This window comes from Thermobia domestica, chromosome 10, assembly GCF_964235325.1.
Source record: "Thermobia domestica chromosome 10, izTheDome1.hap1.1, whole genome shotgun sequence".
Taxonomy (NCBI): domain Eukaryota; kingdom Metazoa; phylum Arthropoda; class Insecta; order Zygentoma; family Lepismatidae; genus Thermobia; species Thermobia domestica.
In genome coordinates this window covers 174,985,867-175,006,241 of record NC_137463.1, presented here as the reverse complement: position 1 = coordinate 175,006,241, position 20,375 = coordinate 174,985,867, and the positions used below count along the sequence as shown (strand labels likewise).

At 35.1% G+C, this 20,375-nt stretch overlaps 1 protein-coding gene across 1 annotated transcript in view; it reads left to right on the top strand.

The window, feature by feature from the left end:
- The first annotated feature begins 1,644 nt into the window (after nucleotides 1-1,644).
- Nucleotides 1,645-20,375, top strand: part of LOC145661683 (uncharacterized) — a 125,984-nt gene continuing 107,253 nt past the window's right edge. Inside the window, exon 1 of the mRNA XM_081727011.1 lies at nucleotides 1,645-1,740. Coding sequence (XP_081583137.1) covers nucleotides 1,645-1,740 — 96 coding nt within the window. The remainder of the gene's footprint in view (nucleotides 1,741-20,375) is intronic.

Here is a 20,375-nt window from a genome sequence, read left to right as displayed (position 1 = left end):
GTTTTAATCATTGAAAAACCAGAGACGGTATCACCGAAAAACCAGAGGCGGTATGGCATATCACCGCATACCGTCTCACTTCGACCATTGAAACGTACCATATCACTGAAAACAAATTATGTGTAGGAAATAATATGTGTTTACACACGTTCAAATCATTATGATTCAGAGAAAACAACACTTTTGCAAGAGCAACAACATTAAAGCTGTCAAATACATATTTGGTTGGCTGGAACCCAGCTACTTGAATGGTCAAGATTTAAACAATCTATTAGCTACTACATTCACATATGGACAAAAGCTGGTTCCTTTCAATTAAACAATTTTTCCTCAAATCAAACCAAATATCTCTTTAAAAACTCGATTTTTATGTTAAATGTTCTTTCACTGTGGTGCTATTTCTAAGGCTAGGAAAGAATTTTTGTTCATGAATGTCCAAACAATAATTTTCTTCATGCATATACTGTTCCGTATGTTTGCCTGATAATACATGTTTCGAAAATCTCCTGCAAATCGAAAACAGTCATTATTCTTTTGCTGGACTTTTTTTTTTTTTTAAGAACTGCTGACATTAATAAAGAGTCGCATTCGCTTCACATATTAACATGTCGTTTAAAAAACTAAGAAATTGTATGCTTAACACAATATGAAACAAAATTGGAGCATGCTCATACGATTATAGCAGCTTAATTTGTACTGGGCAATATTGGATAGTCAAGAAATTAATATTCTTTCCACATTGCATATTCATGTATTGTTGCAAGCGTATCATTATCATGGAAAAATAATGTCCGCGTTTGGAATTCACCAGTCATTAGCTAAAAATTAAGTAAATGTAAAATAATAAGATACATCGTTGTTTTATTATTTCCTCATTTTCTTCCAGTGCTGTTGTTTCTCGAGAAACATTGATATTTTTCCAGTGAAATGGGCTTGACGACTGTTGATTATGGTTAGTGTGTGTGTAGATTACTGATGGGAAATGGGATTTTAATTTCTTATGATGCTGCAGTATTTAAAAACTTAGATTGAAGCATTACCATAGATTGTTTGGAAATGATAATCACACTACTAGATATATATATACATATAGTGTTTTTTACTTGTACTTTAATTTTCTTCGTTCCTCCTACGTTATACGGATTATAGCCTAAAAGAACGACGAAATATTAACGTTCTCGCTTGAATATTCAGCGTTTAAAATAAGCGAAAACTACTCCAGTGGGAAATCAAACACGGAGCCAAAGTAGAACAGAAGTTTAATAAATGTCAAACTCACTGCCTCTTTACTCCACAGATTTTTTTTACCATATTTTTTATATATATATAGTCTTTTCCCTTTAGAGATTTGTCGCATAATTGCTGCAAGACAAAATTGTTTGAGGTTTATTTTTTAAAAAAGAAAAAAAACAGTAATTTAGAATTTCCTTCTTTCTATTTTATTGTAGTGTCTTCTTTTGCATTAAGAAAAGTAATGAAGTCTTAATGTTGATTATCTGATATTTGATCACTCAGAAACAATGTATGTTTTATCTTTAAACGAGAAATGTATGTTTAAGAGTGCTAATTAGTTCCCCAAACTGGGAGTGAAAGATGATGCTGTAGGATTCGTAAATTAATGTAGAAAGTAAAGTAATTCAAACAATGGAGAAAGAAGAGCAACTAGCAGATGAATGTACAGACAAAGCCAAAGGACATAATGTTGTCCAACAACCGTCTTTATTTGGCAGAATTAATTTCGTAAGTTCTCAGTAAAATAAAATTAGCTATAGGAGCATTTTCCTTTTCCTTTTCCCGATTATATTGTAAAATTACCTAGTTAGATAGAAGATAGAGCAATTTACACATGGGAATCGGTTTTCTCCCAAAATCTTTATATATATATATATATATATATATATATATATATATATATATATATATATATATATATATATATATATATATATATATATATATATATATATAATATAAAGTTTCTGTTAAAAAAGAACATCACAGATTCACTAAGATCAATAAAAAAATCCAGTAATTAATTAGGGTAAATAGGTGTCCCAAGACCAGGCAGCTTAGGGAAGGATTTCAGCAAAGTTCCCACAAGCTGAGTGGAATAGGCAGTGGCGTATTTACGATTTTGTTTCGGGGGGAGAGGGGACTTTGCCTGAAAATGTGAAAATTCTGCAGGATATTTCATATACTTTACTATAGTAAGGTTTCGGAAGCACCCTAAATACGCCATTGGGAATAGGGTTAGGATTCTCAGTGTTCCACGTAATCAAAGTGACGTTGGAGTCCCTCAAAGCTCCAGGCAAGCTAAGCGGAAAGACAAATCACGAAGTTCCGCTGGGTGCTTGCGGTTAGAAATCTGTCAAAGCTCCACTCAAGTTCCCATAATGCTCCAGGTGGGCAGGACGCCTCAGAGCTCCAGGCAAGATAAGAGAGGGGACCGCTGACCAGCCGAAATGATTTCGGTAAGGCGATGCTTGTAATTTTATACCATCTACTGAGTAGCAATGGCGCTGGTGTTCCTCTTCAATCACATGACCAAGTGATGACGATGATTCCTGTCGTCTGTTTCATATAGTAACTTCTAGTGGAAGATCACGTCGTTTATAAATAAAAGCACATGATATTACATGGCAACTTACTGTGTTTAATGTTATTCCAAATAGGGTTGCTTACAACATAAGAGCTGTGCTTGTCTCATCTCGTAAAGGTGTCAACAAAGTTGAGATTTCGTTTCTATACTGTGTATCTGTTTCTATTAGAAGAATTCTGTCTCGTCTTCCGTCACGAAATTTCTGTCTCTTGGGCAACTCTGATTTCGGACATTGCATTCTCTGCGGTATTATTGCTACGTCACCTATTACTCTTTAATAATTTTTGAAACGCTTACTCCTTTTATTGATCATAAACTTAATTTCACGTCCGACGATTATGCAGCGATCCTAAGAAAGAAGGAGATAATGATTATAATGGTGGAGTAAAGAAAGCGGAAGGAAATGGGATTACGAGTTAGGATTAGAAATTAGATTTCTGGGCTTTCAACATCTATGGCCAAGCTATATCCCGTCACGTATGAGGGATGACGTACCTCGGCAATCACATTATCCGAGGAAAGATAAAGAAGGAAGAAGCTTGGGACCTATATATTAGGTGCCATCCCAGCATTTGCCTGATGTGAATGAGGAGAAAAACCCAGGAAAATCTCACTCAGGATGCGTGGCCTGGAAAAAAACTTTTACACTTTTTCGACCGAGTGTCCTCACTGGAAGGAAACGGGAGAACCCACTCCCATGATGCCACAAAGCCCATTTGATCGAAGCAAGAATCCCACACACCAGAGGTGAGCGTTCTACCATTGAACACAACAACCCCTTTTGGAATATTTTTCGTGATTTAATCTCTATACTCTGTCCTATATATCTTCCAACACTAGACATTGCTCGTCATAGAGTTCCAAAGCTTCATGATAACGCAATATAGCATTACAGAACTCTATTTTTCTCTTCATAAGATAGTGGCAAATTAAACTCTCATTCCTTACTTCCCACATTTAAGTTCGGAGTACCCATTTGCAGTACACGTAACGTAAGTTTATATTATGATCCGAAACATAATATAAGGTTGTTTATGTTCAGGCTTCCCAGTTCCCACTCAATATACTTCAACCTACCGTAGATGTTCTCGACTCTGAAATATTTTCAGGTCCTCATTGTGCACACTGAAGTTCGTAAATAGTATTTTTCTTGTTATTGTTTCATTTGTCTAATGCCATGTTTTTTTCTGTTTTTCTATCCGGCATTTGGTCACACTGAGATCTATATACTGGAAAAAGTTCAAAAATTTCCTACTGAAAGCATTTTAAATTTAATTCATAAGATTGAAATTTTCTTGCTTTATATATATAATATCTTGTTTAGCCATCTTTCTATACCGATAGAAATAATCATGTTAAAACATAGGTTAGCAATTGTGTCAGGTGAATCAGACGTATGCAGGAGGTGGGTCCTGGAGGTCCAGTTACACTCAAAATCCCGACTTTTGTGTAAATTTAGTGTAATTTTAGGAGCAATTTTACAAATTTTAGTATAATTTATCCTAATTTTGGATTTGAATTACATCCGAAATAAGATTCCTGTGTACACCTGTGTTGTGAATAATTGTCGCACGCTGTACTGCAATGTTATCTATTTATCGTATTGTTATCGTTATAATGGCATGCCGTAATATATATGTTAGTGAATTGATACAGAATGATTAGACCCCTAATACAGAATGAAAAAGCCTCGCCTTCTGGTCTAGTGCCTCGCAAATGGGCCTTTGGTACACGTACTCCTGGGTTCGATTTCTGATGGGCATATTTTGCTATGGAGTCATAGCCTCTTTCTTCTGAAACTTGAAAGAACCTTACATGTGGTTCAGTGATATTCCAAGGTACCCTGACCCCCCTCTAGTTACGCCTATTCCGGTGGAAGAGTATTGGAATTTGAAAGTAATACGATGGATCGAATTCCACCTTAAATTGCAGGTCGACGTCTAATAGCCTGATAGCCTGAAAGGAGCACTAAACTTCAGCAAATAAAGCAAAATGAGAGTGAGTTAATGATAAATTCTCTGTGGTACATGAGTTTGCGCATCAACTCGTTCTCAAGTTATTCGGAAGGATTAGCTTTGGTTTAACTGTTCTTGTGAGTAAAATGAGTAAAGTTCGCGTAGAAAAGTGTCCAAATTCTAAATGCATTCGGAGGCACAATAAGCCATTTGGAACTGGCACAGTAAGTAGTGTAGCAATGAGTTCCCACAGAAATGCCCTTTGTTACACAAGTCATAAGGTTATCAGATTGAAGCATAATACTAGTATTCGAATTGGCATTCCTTTTTAGTTTCTCATATGAAATGCCCAAAATATCTAACACTAGCGAAAGTTTCCGTTCTTCACATGGGGAAAATAAGGTTTAGTGAATATTACATTCATACTCTCACATAGGTGGCTGGCTATTTGTAGCACACTTCGTTCATTATCGACAAACTTATGTATGGCCGAGCAATTGAAGAACGTAGCACAGTGGGAGCTCGACTCGTCTTCCACCCCTTTCTGTCTCTCTTTATATGTCAAATATCAAGAAACGTAGAAATATGTGATAATTATTTTAAATGAAAAATCTAAATATCAAATTTCATGTTTCTAAACTTAAGTGGTTCGGAGATATGAATATCTTTTTATTTTATAATAACTGCAACCCTCATTTATTCTCCTTGAAAGGTGAATTGTCAATAATATATCCATATCTGAAAATTACTTAAATTTATAGATATAAAATTTTGTATTTCCACTTTTCATTGAAAGTAATTAAACACACGATTCAGCGTTTTTTGGTATTTGACCTAGATAAATGAACAATACCCACCTACACCTTCCCGATCTTACTATTCCCTTTTAGGTCCGAAAAACCCCACTGGAACACGTGTTTAATTATTTTAAATAAAAAAGTTTAGATATCGAATTTAATGTCTCTAAGTTTAATAGATTCCGAGATAGGGACATCTCATTACAATATTCATTAGAATTTCCAAAAATTCTTCTTTAGTAGTACCTTTCGTCACATATCCTATGTTATGTCCGAGTTTCCAGCTTAAGCGGTTTGATCTAGGCGTTGATCAGTTAGTTAGGACTACTTCATTCACCTTATATAGAGGTTTAACATTTTCCCTTCACTTTTTCTACCTATTGCTTCATGTTACCTGTGCTGATTCTTTCAGTATTACGATTTTTTCTTCCTTTTTTCTTTTGTTTGCAAAATATTGCAGAAGTGTAGGTTCTAATGTTCGAAGCAGCTTTGCGCTTTGTGCAAGGCACGATTACGCCATTTGTCTTAATCAGTTAAAAATCAAAGGAAAAAATCTTGGTAAGATGTCACTACTGTAATAAAATTTAGATCCTCTAAAATAGAAACTTAAGCCCCTTTTAATTTTACTCAGTTGATAAAGGAACTCAATATTCCACTAAATCAAAAAGTATGATCAATTTCGTAAGTTAGAATGAAATGCAATTTCAACACATGAAGAGATAATAATGGCTCAGTGGTATTTATATAGTAATACCCTTTGTATTTATTATAATCTATTTTTGTATTTGTACTAAATGAAAGAAACTTTAAAACCTGGGAAGACCCTTACTTTTCGTGCGTGGGGTTCCTGATTCATTCTCATTCCTCGCCAAGTGGGATTTGTGGTGTACAAATACCATGTTCATGGATTTTCTCGGATTCTGCTGTTTCCTCCCACTTCTATCATTCGACTATTTCACTCATTACTCACTTCCCTTAGCCTCGGAGTATAATCGTTGAACGTTCCCCAATTGATGTAATTTAAATAGTTTTCTCCTTTAAAACGCTCGAAGTTATTTTTTTCATTATTATTTATTATTATTTTCTACCAGGTTTTTTTCCTGTTTCCCTTGTAAAATGAAAATATCATAAACGACCACATTTTGTGGATATTTTTCTACATTATTTTTTTTTGGGGGGAGAGGGAATGTAGAGAGGGGGGAGCATGGTCGTATATTATACGGTTTCCTCCTTAAATTCACATCATTAACGAAATCGATTAGAACAGTAGCGAAGGAGGGAGTTAACTGAGTTTCTATAACGAAGGCAGAGAAAGGAAGGGAAAAGGGCAGCGCAATAGAGTCAAAGGGAGAGCAGATGAACTTCAGTCAATGGCTAATGCGCTTGATGTCCATCGTGCTGGAAAACAGGCGCGTCCGTTTTCGGAATGCGTTTTCTCCTGCACAACTCGAAGAGTAAGAAGAGGTTCCAGGTAGAATAGACAGTGTTCCAGGAGGAAGGGGAAGTAAAACATTTCTCGAGCTTTGAAGATGAAATGGTTTTGGGAGGTTTTGTGACAAGGTTGCCAACTTTTTACGAAAGAAAGTAACAAGTTTATTTCCTTTCTTTTCTTACTATTTGAGTAATGTAGATATTATTTATTAGAGAACTTGTTTCAATTTATAATAACGTAATTGTACAATATTACCAGCGTATAACGAAGAAAATGTGTTTAAAGAGGAGAAATATACCAATCGGTAGATCTCGTTGAGCTGAACAAAATTATATTGTGACTATAAATCCTCATGCGTAGTTTTCGAACAAATCAAGAAAAACTTGTGTTTTTGTATATCTAAAAATTATTATTGTAGGAAACACACGACAGCTATTAAGATAATGAAACTGATAATTAAGTATACCTTCACTAAGCTCTTCATTATGGCACTGAGCCAGTGCCGGATTTACGTATAAGCTAAACAAGCTATAATTTGTATTCCTGCTTTCTTTGAGGCCCCAGAAAAAGTAAAGGAAAAAATTGGATATACATTTTAAAAAATAAATGACATAAAATCTAACAACAATGTTCTCCTATGATGTAAGTAATGGGACTCCTCCTGCTAGCATTCTCCCTAAAATGTCAGTTGACAGGGGACAGCTGGACGTATAAAATGTTAGTTGACAAAGGTCGAAGTACCTTTAAAGCTTATGGCCTCACCAAACCGAAATCCGTCTCTGCGCTATTCAGATGACAGTACACCTTATGGTTAATATGATATAGTCCAAAATTAAAATTAACCCATTAACTTTAATTTTTGTTTAACTATAATATATTATCTAAATGTGAGATACATAACAATCAATAGATCACATCAAACTGAACAAAATGACATATTTGAGGGTAAACTCTGATGAGTAGTTTTCGAGAAAGTTGTTAAAAACAAGGGTTTTGGGGCTACAAAATATGTTGGTCTTTGTCAATAATGATGTATAGCTTATATTGTGCCATAACAAATTGTTTGCATTTATGTATTGTACATGTAGAAAAAATAGCAATAACTTCCTAAGGATGGCATACATACTCTTAACAGTGGCACACAGTTCTAATAGTTACGCATATATTCAAGTACTAGCGTCAATTACTTGCTACAGTGGGTTAAAATAAGAAAAAAACAGTAATGTGTTCAGTTAGTCAATCACTTTCTATTAGTACTGAAGCGCTTTCTGATATCGGTCATTTTTTAATCATTTTTATATATTTTCCCCCTCTCCCGAGTTTCGGGGATGAATTCGAATTTAAACAGCATCGAAAGTGTCACTGTTCATCTCAGCGACCCCGAAAATTAATGATTCGGCACTAGTATCGGTCACTTTCGATCACTTATATATATCCCCTTCCTCCTCTCCTAAGTTGCACCATCAAAATGAAATGATAAAAACCATTCCAGGCCTAAACCTCATTAATGTTGAAAATTTCGTTGAAATCGCTCTTTTGGTTCAAAAGTTATTAAGTCACAAACATAGTCACTTACATTTATATACATATAGGTTGCTTGTAAGATGTCTTGAGTATACAGAAAAAAGAACAAATATTAACAGTCGCTGTGTGTATATTCATTTCCCCCAAACTTCGTTCTCTAGTCATACAGCGCATGAAAGATTATGGTTGAAGAATAGCGAAAGTTGAACTCGGTAATGTGTGGAGTCAGAGCATCAGTTCCCAACGCCATTGTCTCCAGTTTCCTAGAATGGAGATTACTATATCTTATTTGAAGTAGCTTACTACATGATGAAATTCTGAAACGAAACCCCAGACCTAGTGCACCAAAATGGCGTGCACTTACATCCATCAATCAACAAACTCACTTAAGTTTTTAAAAATGAACTTAGATTTTTCATTGTTCTTATCAAAATAGAATTTTTGAACAAGTATCTGCAAAAAAAAAAAAAAAAAAAAAAAAAAAAAAAAAAAAAAAAAGAAACCGACATTCCGTAAATTCGTATAAAATCAGACAAAGAAAAATTACATCATTCAATATAGTAAATAAATATTTTCTAAATTTAGTTATTATTAAGTTTTATTAAATTCCTATAGAAATCTAAATCTTGCTTAATTTGACCGAACAATGCTCATCTGTCCATCCCACTTTCGATTAACCCAGGAAAATGTTGAATGAAAGTCGAGTTAGTTTATCATCTTAAACAAAATAGCTACATTTCAGTACTTTATTGCCAATGACGTATTAGTTGTAGACTGCACTAAATTGAGTTTTCGTAGTGAAGTGTGAAACAAAAATTAAAATTATTTGTGTAATGTTTTAGAACCAGATTCTGTTAAAATACCCAAAACAATTTTAAGCACTTGCAGAAAATTGTATCGGATGGAGATTTGGCTTTAAGAATTTGTAATGTACTTACTCTTATTGAGTTTCAAGTTTGAAAAATAAGACTTCCTGCTTTACCATCTCAAAGATATCCTGACTCTTAAAGATATACCAGATTATTTTCTAGATCGTATCCAAAACTCTCTCAATCAGAATCTATTGTTTATTAGTATATCACCAAAATATTAAATAACAGTAGAAATACAAATTACACTACCTTTCCACTGAAACTTGTCATCGGTCGTCCAATATATATGTAAACGTAACACACTGTAAAACTGACGTTAATTTTGAACTGATTTGTGATTGAAAGAACAATTTTAAATATAACAAAAAAGACGACGAATATACATGGCTAAGAACGAACTGTTATGAGAGATATGCTAGAAGATATGGTGGCAGAAAAAAAAGTATTAAAATAGAACAAACTGCGTCTAGAAGATTTTAGCTGAGAGGACAATGATTGTGCAAATTTCTCACTTTGCGGTAAGTGATCTGGCAATAATGATAAAATACCTATGAATGGTTATAGAGTGATATTTGGTTTGGTTTTTACAAGAGCGCCTACTGTGGTATTATCATTCAAGAGTGCGTCAATGAAGTCAAAAAGTAAGTGAAACCAGTTATTGAAAAATATGTATAATTACCAATAATTTATGCAAGGAAACATGTTTTAATCAAGATCTTACCCTGGACGTGGAGTAGTCGAAATCAGAAACATTGAGGAAGATTTTAAAAGTGCCATAGACAATATGGGGAATGGTCATTCTTGGATTTTATGCAGATCGATTGTCATTGGGTCAAAACTAATGTTGTGAAAATTCGAATAATCTCCTATTTGAGTAACCGAAACGAACTTACTTTTTTCTAATTTTCGATCTTCGATCAATATATTATCAAACAATTCGATAAACAAATGTACGAATAATTGTGACATTAATAGTCAAAACGAGGCTGAACCTTTCCTCGGGTTTTACAAAAACCTATGTATCTTGGAAGAAACATCCGAGCTTGCAACCTTCAGTTGATTCAATTGTGTTCTGGGATTAGACTTCAATTCCTGTAGTATCTCATAAAAGACAAGAAACCTACCATAAATCAGTAAAAAATAGTCTATTTGGGATTTGAATTTTAAGTTCGAGACTATAAGTAAGAGTAATTTCATTCAGTAAGTCCTAGTTTTGTTTTCTCAGTTTCATCGAAGCTAAACGGTTAGATCTGTGTTTGATTCCCAGTACCAGTGTATATCGTTGAAATCCTACGTTAAATTGAGTTCCACTCACATTCAGTTATATTGACACAGAAACGGTACGTGAAACTTTAAACGAATCAACCAACTTACTTTTACATCACATTGATCCTCGTTATCTCTTTAATGTGCTTATTCCCGTCAAACTGCTGACTTTTTAAAATGTATTCCAAATTTATTGACTATAAGTACGATATTATTGTATTTTTTGATCGGACTTTTCTTTACCTACTTTCTCTATCATTGTAAACAAAATGAAAAGATGAAAGAAAAAAGAAATGCAGGTAATAATAATATAATGAAAATTATTGTAATGTGGCAACCCTTGTGAGCAGAGATAGACGACATTTAAGCAACGTAGCTGGGCATCTGTGGAGTATATAAAGCGACGACTCCCTTCCACTACTGACATTTCAGGGCTCGTGAAAATTTCATTACGGAACACAACCATAAAAGGTCTCAAGCCCCCTTCTCCATTTCCTGTGTTTGGGGGCATAGCCCCTCGGAGCCCTCCACTGCCATTCAAAATGACCTCCCCCTTGCTAGAGTCACCACAGATCCTGAAGGGGATACGATATGAGTCCGGAGGGAAAACGGTTCTCTCTCTCTCTCTCTCTCTTGTGTCTGCCTCCCTTGCACTCAGACACAGACAGCTTTTTGACAGGGATATACCCTGCGTACACATACTTCTCCAACATCCAAAAATATATTCGACGTGAATATGCGTTTTTAATGACACTGTTCTTGACTTCTTGACCAGAGGTACTGCACTATTTTTTCTTTCTTTTGTTGTTCCTTGCAATTTCATTTTGTATTCTAAGGAAAACATTTGAAATGGCCCACAAATCCCCTGAAGTATACATTTTAAACATGTTGACCTGCATGTGACGACAATAGGTTTCAAATGTGGAACCATAGTAGTGTAGAAGCATAGAGAAGACATTGGTTACTAAGTTGACAGAAGTATTGTAACTTTTAATGAAATGAGGTTTCTAATTTGCCCTAAATCAAGTTAATAAAATCATTTGTTAATAAGACGAAGAAAATAATTCGCATGAATAATCAAAATATTTTTATTTTTGTAATTTATTTAAATACAAGGTAGGTCTGAAAGTAACAATGAATACGAAAGATTTTTGTTGACTTGCTTGTTTGGAGATTGTTCTTTCTGTCTTTGTACTTTATATTGCCATATTTGGATATAGCTGTTTTTATAAGGTAATTCATTGAACAAGTATATTTCGAATTGTTAGAGCATATCTCTGTACTCATACCACAATGAAATGTCGTGAACCTTTCAGGCTTTTACGGACCGCCATAAATAGAGAGAGGAATAATTGTCAGACCTGTTTCTTTGAGTAGTTCGAATCTGGCGGATTTATTACCGGATATATTGGTTTGTGATCGGTATCTTACTTTGGTATGGTGGTTACAAGACATTGTATAACTTTTTCTGATCCCAGACAAACATGGACCTACGATCGGATCCAAGGATCGGATCGGTGGATCGGACCTACCACCATGGATCTAATCCAAGTTTCTCGCAATATATTAATGATTAGTATTTACGTAATACATATTTTGTATTAATATAATTTAGACATTAAAACGACTTTAGTGTACTTTGTTGGATATTCCCTCTATCTTTTGTTATGAATGTATCCATTTTAAAATTATTAGCTATATCCATTTATGCGTTAATAAATAAATAAGTTTGCTACTAAAATAAGTGAATATTTGTTTGTGAAGTTTATTTGTCAGTGAGCTGTAATTTTATTCCGAATATCCTGGCTTGGAACTCATTTCTCTCGTTTGAGAAGCGAGATGAAATTGATTACCCTTTTAGTTTCCTGGTGACATACTTTAGAGGACTGGGTGTCACAGTGACTCAGTGGTAGAACGCTTACCCCTGTTGCGTGAGGTCCCTGGTTCGGTCCCCGGCAAATTTTGTGATAGACAGCATCGTGTCCATGGGTTTTCTCGGTATACTCCCGTTTTCTCTCATTTTCTCATTTCACCGCTTCTTTCATCTTCATTCAGTTGCCTTAATCATCGCCTCTTTTAACCTAACAGACATAAGTGTGGGACGTTAAACTACAAGATTTTGTTTCATTTCATTTTCCTTGGAGAACTCTGTTAATATACAATACGACCTAAAGCAGAATTATATTTCTGATATTATTATTACTTTAATATTAATACAATACTAACAGACGATTTCCTTAAGGTATGTTTACAAGTTCAATGAAGAATATTACGAAAAGAGATAGGATGATTGACGCATTATGGGACATGGAGGAATCACCTTAATGTGGAGGAAATACAAAAGGAAAAGTAGCCTAGATTGAGAGGCTGCGATTGAAATATACGTACCATATAATAAGTAGGTACAGTCAGCGACAAAAGTTCTTTCCGTTTGATGAAATTAGTTTCGTAAATAACTTCAGAATGGAAGGACATTGTGAGTACAGTTTTCAGAAAAATTAAAAAGAATGCAATTTTCTGTACGTTTCCAGTCATACCACCCTTGTACGTTCCAGCCCTACCATCGTTATTCTCAAAATAAATTTTACGAAGTGGAAAGAACTTTTGTCGCTGCCTGTGCAAGACGTAGAGAACAAAAAGTATGGGAATGAAAAGTCTGCTGAGAATAGGGAAGCATGGAAATCGGCGTGAAATGAATTGCTAATATGAGAAGAAGAATATTGCTTTCAACATTTCACGTTTCGTTGCTTGATATGGTCAACTATTTAGATAAAAAGGTTCTCAACTAAACAGAAAAACTACCTAAATAATAAGAAAGTGAGTACATCAACATAAGGTTGCAGTATACTCTAAATTATTCTGTATACTACGTCTTTCTGCAATGTTTTGTTGTTTGAATTCTGTGTGATTCATTCTAGCGATCAATCTTACAAGGAGGGGAACACTGTCTCTCAGTAGTAGTGCGCTTACCTCTGGTACATGAGGTTCCTGGTTCGATCTCCGGTGAAGTAAGTTTGTGGTGGACAACATCGTGTCTTTGTCCTTCCACCAATTGTTCCATTATCATTCACTTGTTTTAATCACACGTCTCCCTTAGCCTAAAGAGCATACTCGTGGGACGTTGAAATGAAATATTTCATTTCACTTTAAATATTACAAGAAAATCGAATATAATTTAATACAGTACTCGAATAATGTAACTACCTATTGTTCACAATACCGCTGAACTAAGTTACTTCTACATTTACTACGGGTCTACTTAATAATGTTATGCTAGTATTGCATTAAGAAAATGTTTCTACACTTCTGAATTAAGTAATTTTTCACATTGCTATTGGACTAATCAATATTTTTTGTACTACTACTAAAGTGATTTGTGTGGAGTGTTGTACTGTATGGGGCAGGCCGGTAGCCAGCCCAAAAAATGTAGGGGGCCCGGCTGCAGTTAGGGGGGTCGATTCAACCATATTATAGTTCATCACTATATTATAGTTCATTTGCAAGCCTACCGTGAAAATTTTAGAGGAAGCCCGCAAAAACTTAGGGGGGCCGGCCCCCCTAGACCCCCCTGGATACAGGCCTGGTATGGGGTGGAAACATCGATATTATGTAAATCTAATGAAAAAACACTGGAGGCCTTCGAAATGTGGTGTGAAGAAGAATGGAAAGAATTAGTTGAGTCGAGCGGAAAACGAATGAGAAGGTGTTGGAAATAGTGGGAGAGAAAAAAAAATCACCCTTAGATATTATTGAAAATAGGAAGAGAAACTGAGTGGGACATTGCCTAAGAAGAAATTGTATCATGAGGAACGTGCTAGAGAGTATGGTGGCAGGAAAGAGAGAGAGTGGGGGGGGGGCGAAGGAGGTTACAATTAATGGACGATATCAAAACAGAAAGATAATACGTGAAAACGAAGAGGTTAGCGAAAGACTGTGGAGCATGGAGGTTTCTCAGCTGCAGCAAGTGACCTGCCAATAAGAGCAGAATATCTATGTGATGATTACAGTAAAGTATAATAATTTTCAGATTGCTATCGGGGTAACCAGTTTTAACATTACTACTGTACAACCTGACATAGGAGACTTCCAGTCAATCTTCAAATCATAATAAATAAATAAATAAATATAATGCAAAGCTTCGTGCGTGAACTGTGGAAGAAAAGGAGAACGAATGAAATAATTAGCATAAGAAAATGATGTAGTCTTTTAATTTAATGCACTTAGGCTAAAGGCGACAAGTGAGTAATGAAGTGAATTGTTACGAAAGAAATGGTAGAATGAGAATGAGGGAGGAAACAAGAGGACCTGGGATTGAAGAAGGAACCTCTCGCACCAGAGGCAAGAGTTGTACCACCTTACATGCTATTTAGCGTAATGAGTTATAAGAAAATGACTATGATTGGTATATTGAATAGTGGAAGAAAAGCACGAAGAATCTCGGGAAAATCCACGCACACAGTGCTATCCAATGCAAGCTCACGTGGCTTATAGTTTGACTAGAACCCGTAGATCAGGAACCTATTACTGAGCGATAAGTACACGTTGTGTAAAGTAAATTAGTACTGACAATGCTAATCAATATAATCTTCAAATAAATATTAACAAACGCCGCTGAAACCCACAGTAGGTTCTTTTTTAGATTTTCGTGCTCCTGTTTATGTGAAAATATTGATTTTTTTGTGTTATTAAGGTTTGCTGCGGAGAGAGATTCATGTTTTTTTCTTTGTATTATTCTATTTTTTATATTGAGAAACTAGTTCTGTTGATATTCAAACCTCCTCGCGTCTTTCTATTCTCGGTACACAACTACGTAAGCAACCAACTCTCTCCAACTTTTTTCTTTTAAATCTTACTATCTAATATACTAGAGATCACTAGGAGTGTATATATGCTTATGTTTTCCCAAAATTCTCTGGAACATTCACATAGTTCCTTTACAAACTGACTTCTATAGGGATGAAAGTGGAACTTCAGTTGAAAATATGGCGGATTATTGGCCTAATCCAACCTCGAAGAAGTTATCTTTTGAAAATTGCTTTCTTCCGCTTAATTTGCAGTCACACATATGTTCTCTATTTTCCTACATTACTCAGTTTTATTCAAAAGGAGGGGGGAGAGAGGTTAAAAGTATACATTTCCTCCCTCCTCCTCTTCTTTCCAATGAAACTTATGTGTCCTGCCTTTAAATAAACTTTTCTACTAGACGATAACGAGTTCTCGTAGAGCAGGAAGGGGTTTAAATCGCCCCCATAAAATTGCAGCTTGCACACAGGGATTTGGTGCTAAAAGCGTCTCTGTTACCGTAGAAAACAGGATTTTATTACTACGCAACGGTGCCAAGATACAAAACAAATTACTGCTGTGTAGCAAAAGCACAGTATAGAAGTTTTTGAAAAAAAGATAAATAAAAGTGCAGAAAAGATATTCTCTCTCTCTGTTTATTTTTTTTTTTTTTTCATACTAAAATTCTCAATCTTCGTATAGTTTTGTAATTTTAAGTTTCATTTGTAATTATATCTGGAATATGAACAGTTGAAAATTTACTGGAATTAGCTTTGTATCAAGGAATCATTAAGGATTAAAAATTACATTTTTCGCTACAAAGAAAACAGTAATTACGTCCATCTGTATTGTTTAGTCCGTTGATTTATACGGGTAATTATTTTTGTATTTCTTTGAAATAAACTGAAATTTTAATGGTTCGATTTTACTGCTTTTTTTCTATAAGTCTATTTTAAATGTCCTTTATTTCGTGAAAATTAAATTTTCCTATATACCGGGTGCGTCAAAAAAGGTATACACACTTTGAAGTATCATAAAAATCTTATTTTCCAAACTACAAGGTTAAAGAGTGCGGCCAACAAAACATTACCCTCGAGCCTCAATTTCATCTCCCCATGAATTTGTCCAAACTTGAGTGCAAGTGATGCGTAGAACACGCCTGTAAAAGAACCAGAGTGGTCGGATGCACCGTTCCTGGAATATCGCGTTCCAAAGGTGTGGGATGTCACGAGAGAGCGCCAGTATCGAGGCGCAACTGCGAGATTGCCTCTTCAATCCCCAAGGGTATTTGTATAAAGTGTGAAGCTAACTCATTAAAATGGTCACAGGCATAACTTTGTATCGTATTAAACTCGTTGATCAAGCTCGTTGTTTCTATCTTTTCTTCTTTCAACCACTGGTGCAAATCCCGGGGTGATGAGGGAGACATGTCTCCCTTAATTTTGGAACTAGGAAGGACTGTCTTCCCTAATAACCCGATTTGAAATGTGATTTTGTGGAGAAATGTAATGATTTGTGCCCGACTGCCACTTCATCTACATCGCATGATATTTAATATACAACATGTTCACCTCAGAAGAAAATGCTGGTCAATTACTGTAGTGTTCTTTCACGTTCTTTTGAAGCAAATCAGGTCACCAACTGCGCTCTCTCGGTACGTCAGTATTACAAGATGAGCCCAATATTCTATTCCAAGTACTATTATTTTTGCTATTTGGAAGTCATACATTACAAACCATCCTGTCATCATATTACGATTATAGAGTTACGACTTTTAAACTCTCTAAGATTGCCGCCAGAATTACTGTCGTTATTGTTACAGGGCTTTTGGCAGCAGCGCCTTCAACGTATCACATGTTCTGTCTTTCAGACGCCAATTTTCCTTAAACGCACAGTAGAAAGGCAATTAATAAATTATGTTTAATATTTTTCTGTATCGAAAAGTTACCGCACGTAACTTTAGTGAGCATGGACCTTACTTCGATTCCTGGAATAACACAATTCTTTCGGTGTATACCAAGGTTCGTGAGGCATTTGGGGAACTATGTGAATTAAGAGGTAACGTACTCCAGTAGAGAAAACCAGATATGACGTCGAGCTCTCAATATGCAACTGACAGTGTCTGGCCAGCTATAGCTCTTCGTGGTTTATAGAATTAAGGAGTTTAATCAGTGGCGGATCTAGAAGGTAAAAACTGAAGGGGTGCAGCCAGAACCTAGACTATGATAGGTATATCATGAGTTTACTATAAATTTTCAAAAATGTATAAATAATAGCTTAAAGTATTTTTGTCACTAAAAAAAGTGGGGGGCCTAGGCCTCCAGACTCTGGGCTAGAGCCGCCACTGAGTTTAATTCAGTTTTAAATCGAATTTTGTTTATTTTAACCTTTTTTTTTTTTTTTTTTTTGTAAATTGCGTTTACCACGTGACTAGATCAGATGGTTTATCTTTTAGTGCTGTTTGTGGTTGATTCCTTTCTTTCCACAGAAACCACGGAACAATTTGTTTGCTTCTGTTTCCGGCGGGTTTATGGCATTCCATAGTGTTGTTATTCTTGTTTGAAAAAGGAAGAAAAAAAGCCTAGTGGCTAATGGCAGAATATATATACACACGTTTTCGTGTTCTATGTGTGAATCTCGTACTTATGGCTGTGTATTTGGATGAAAGGAGCAGCAGATGCATGCGTGCTTTTGTTGGACAAATTTATGGGATGTAAAACGCTTAAAATACTCTACACACTTTATTGCTAATTTGAGCTCTTTTTGGCTTTATGTTCTACACTATGGTTGTGTATATGGTAGTGCATAGTTGCTCTTCTACTTTTTCTCTACATTTTGTCACGAATAAAGCAGATGAGAGTGAAAATTAAACAATTTTTCTTTGAACCTCTAATGTTTTATTTGCGTTGTCTCTAGAGTATTATTGGCAATGGGTGATTTGCAATTTTGCAGAGTTAATGAAAACCTTGAGTTTAATTAAGATCATCTTTATTTACTCAGCACACTTTTAAATGGATTTTTAGTATATGTTTTGTTTCAGATGTAATTCCAAATTATCTTACTTGCTTCTGTCAGTGTTACTACTCCAGGTGCAAAGTTAGAAGTTTACATACAATTATAAAAGTTCTATTTCAACCGCATTTACAACTACAAGATTTAAAAAAAAAAAAAAAAAAAACTTAAAGGGTTGTGGTGGGAGGTAAGAGAAGGAAAGGAAGAAAAATTTATATTAAAAAGACTAATGTGGAAACTAAGAAGTTAGCAAGGAACCGTAATGATTGGGAAATCTCTTTCTCGCGGAAAGTAACCTGCAAACGATGCCAAAATTTTATGATGATAGCAGTGGTGCCCACCCCCCCTCATGTCCATGACGCACCCCTCCCCCCCTCAATTGTCTATCCATAGGTGTTCTTCCATGAAAAAAAACTTTTCGATTAATTTTTACACCCCCTTAAACATATTTATATAGATTTTTACACCTCTCCCCCAAATATTTCAATGGCGCAGTTTGCGTCATAGTCCCCCCTTGTGGGCACCCCTGATGATAGTCACTAATTGCTGGTTCTATGCACTTGTGATCAGCTTTTAAATTTCTGATTTACATTAAAACCATCAGAATGCTTTGGTGCCGATTAAGAATACAGATTTACAGGTAACATTTTATTTTACAAATAAAGAGTAATATTTAAGAAGCATTGAAAATTAAAACAGTGGTTTATTACTATGCAATTCTAATTCAAGTCTAACTTGTATTGTGTGACCACCTAGCACATTGATTCATGTTTCTCCCACTTACGCTGATACTTACTCTTACTTGACACACCGCATACGGACTAACTAGCAGGCCTACAAGCTTTGCCCTTTCTTGATTCGAAATAGATGCAATGCTGACGTGTAGTGACCACCTAGCACAGGTTGACGCATTTTTCTCTGCCATTCGTTTTAATCGCATGTAAATTTACAGGTGTATTATAAATCTCTTCCCTGTATTCAGTTGATGCACAGGTGTCAGGAAAATAAGAATTTAGAAGGCATTGGGAGATTTTTTTTTTCATTCGCACAGCTCCGTAACTCTCAGCCTATGTCTTGAGCATTCAAAACCGGCGAGGTATCATCATTGCGAATGTTTGTTTATTCTGTTTTTCGTACCTTTTATTTCTTAAGTAAACTAGCTGAACCTGCGCTCTCTACATAGCGCATCATCGCATATGAGCATAAATCTCCTTCTCATTCCTCAGAACATATGTACATGTCCCTTTACAGACACAAGTGAAAGATGTCTTGATTTAAAAAAAAAAAAAAATCGGCAAGGAGTATCATAAAGGGGAGATTTTTTCGATTATTTTTTCTCAATATCTCGCACCGTTTGCAAGAATTGAGCCTACTTCCGGTTGGAGTTTCTAATTCATGTATGACCAGTGTTTTCTTTCTTCTTGCATGCAGTATGTAATAAACAAATACATCACATATACAATTAATTATAATGTCAGTTATGTATGGTGTTCATTGGGCAAAACACTCAAAAAATAAAGATTTATCTTAAACTCGAGAAATGCTTATCCTTCCTTTTTCATTATTATTTGGCCATGAAACATACGCCTGAGACATATACAACCCCGATATACAACAATGTGGTGTTGGAATGTAAAACGCGTAGGATATGATGCTTTTGTTTTTTTTTTTTTTAATTTCGACACTTCCAGTGTACCCTAAAAATGTAATAAAGAAATAATGCCCATGTCTTTTTTAAATATTCAATTAGAACTGGACAATTACGCAAAATTTGCAATCGATCAGTGAAAACATAATCTTTCTAGAGCCTGTAGTTTCCGAGATCTCATTGTCGAACGGGTTGGCCACAAACATATAAATTTCCAGAAACATATAGTTTAAAAGAACTCCAAAGATGGCAGCATAATTCATGTGCATTCATTTTGGAGAAGGCTTATTAAAATACAAAGGTTTTGAACACGAATTTCATATCATAAACTTTATGAAAAAGATATAGTTAACTAATTTAGACTATTTAAAGTACAAATACTTAAACTGTTTGTCTCCGTTAAACGTGAAATCACATATAACCGTAAATAAAAGATTCGAAAGCTAAAGTTATAGGTTGGAACTCAGGCACTTTTAATTGCTATTGTA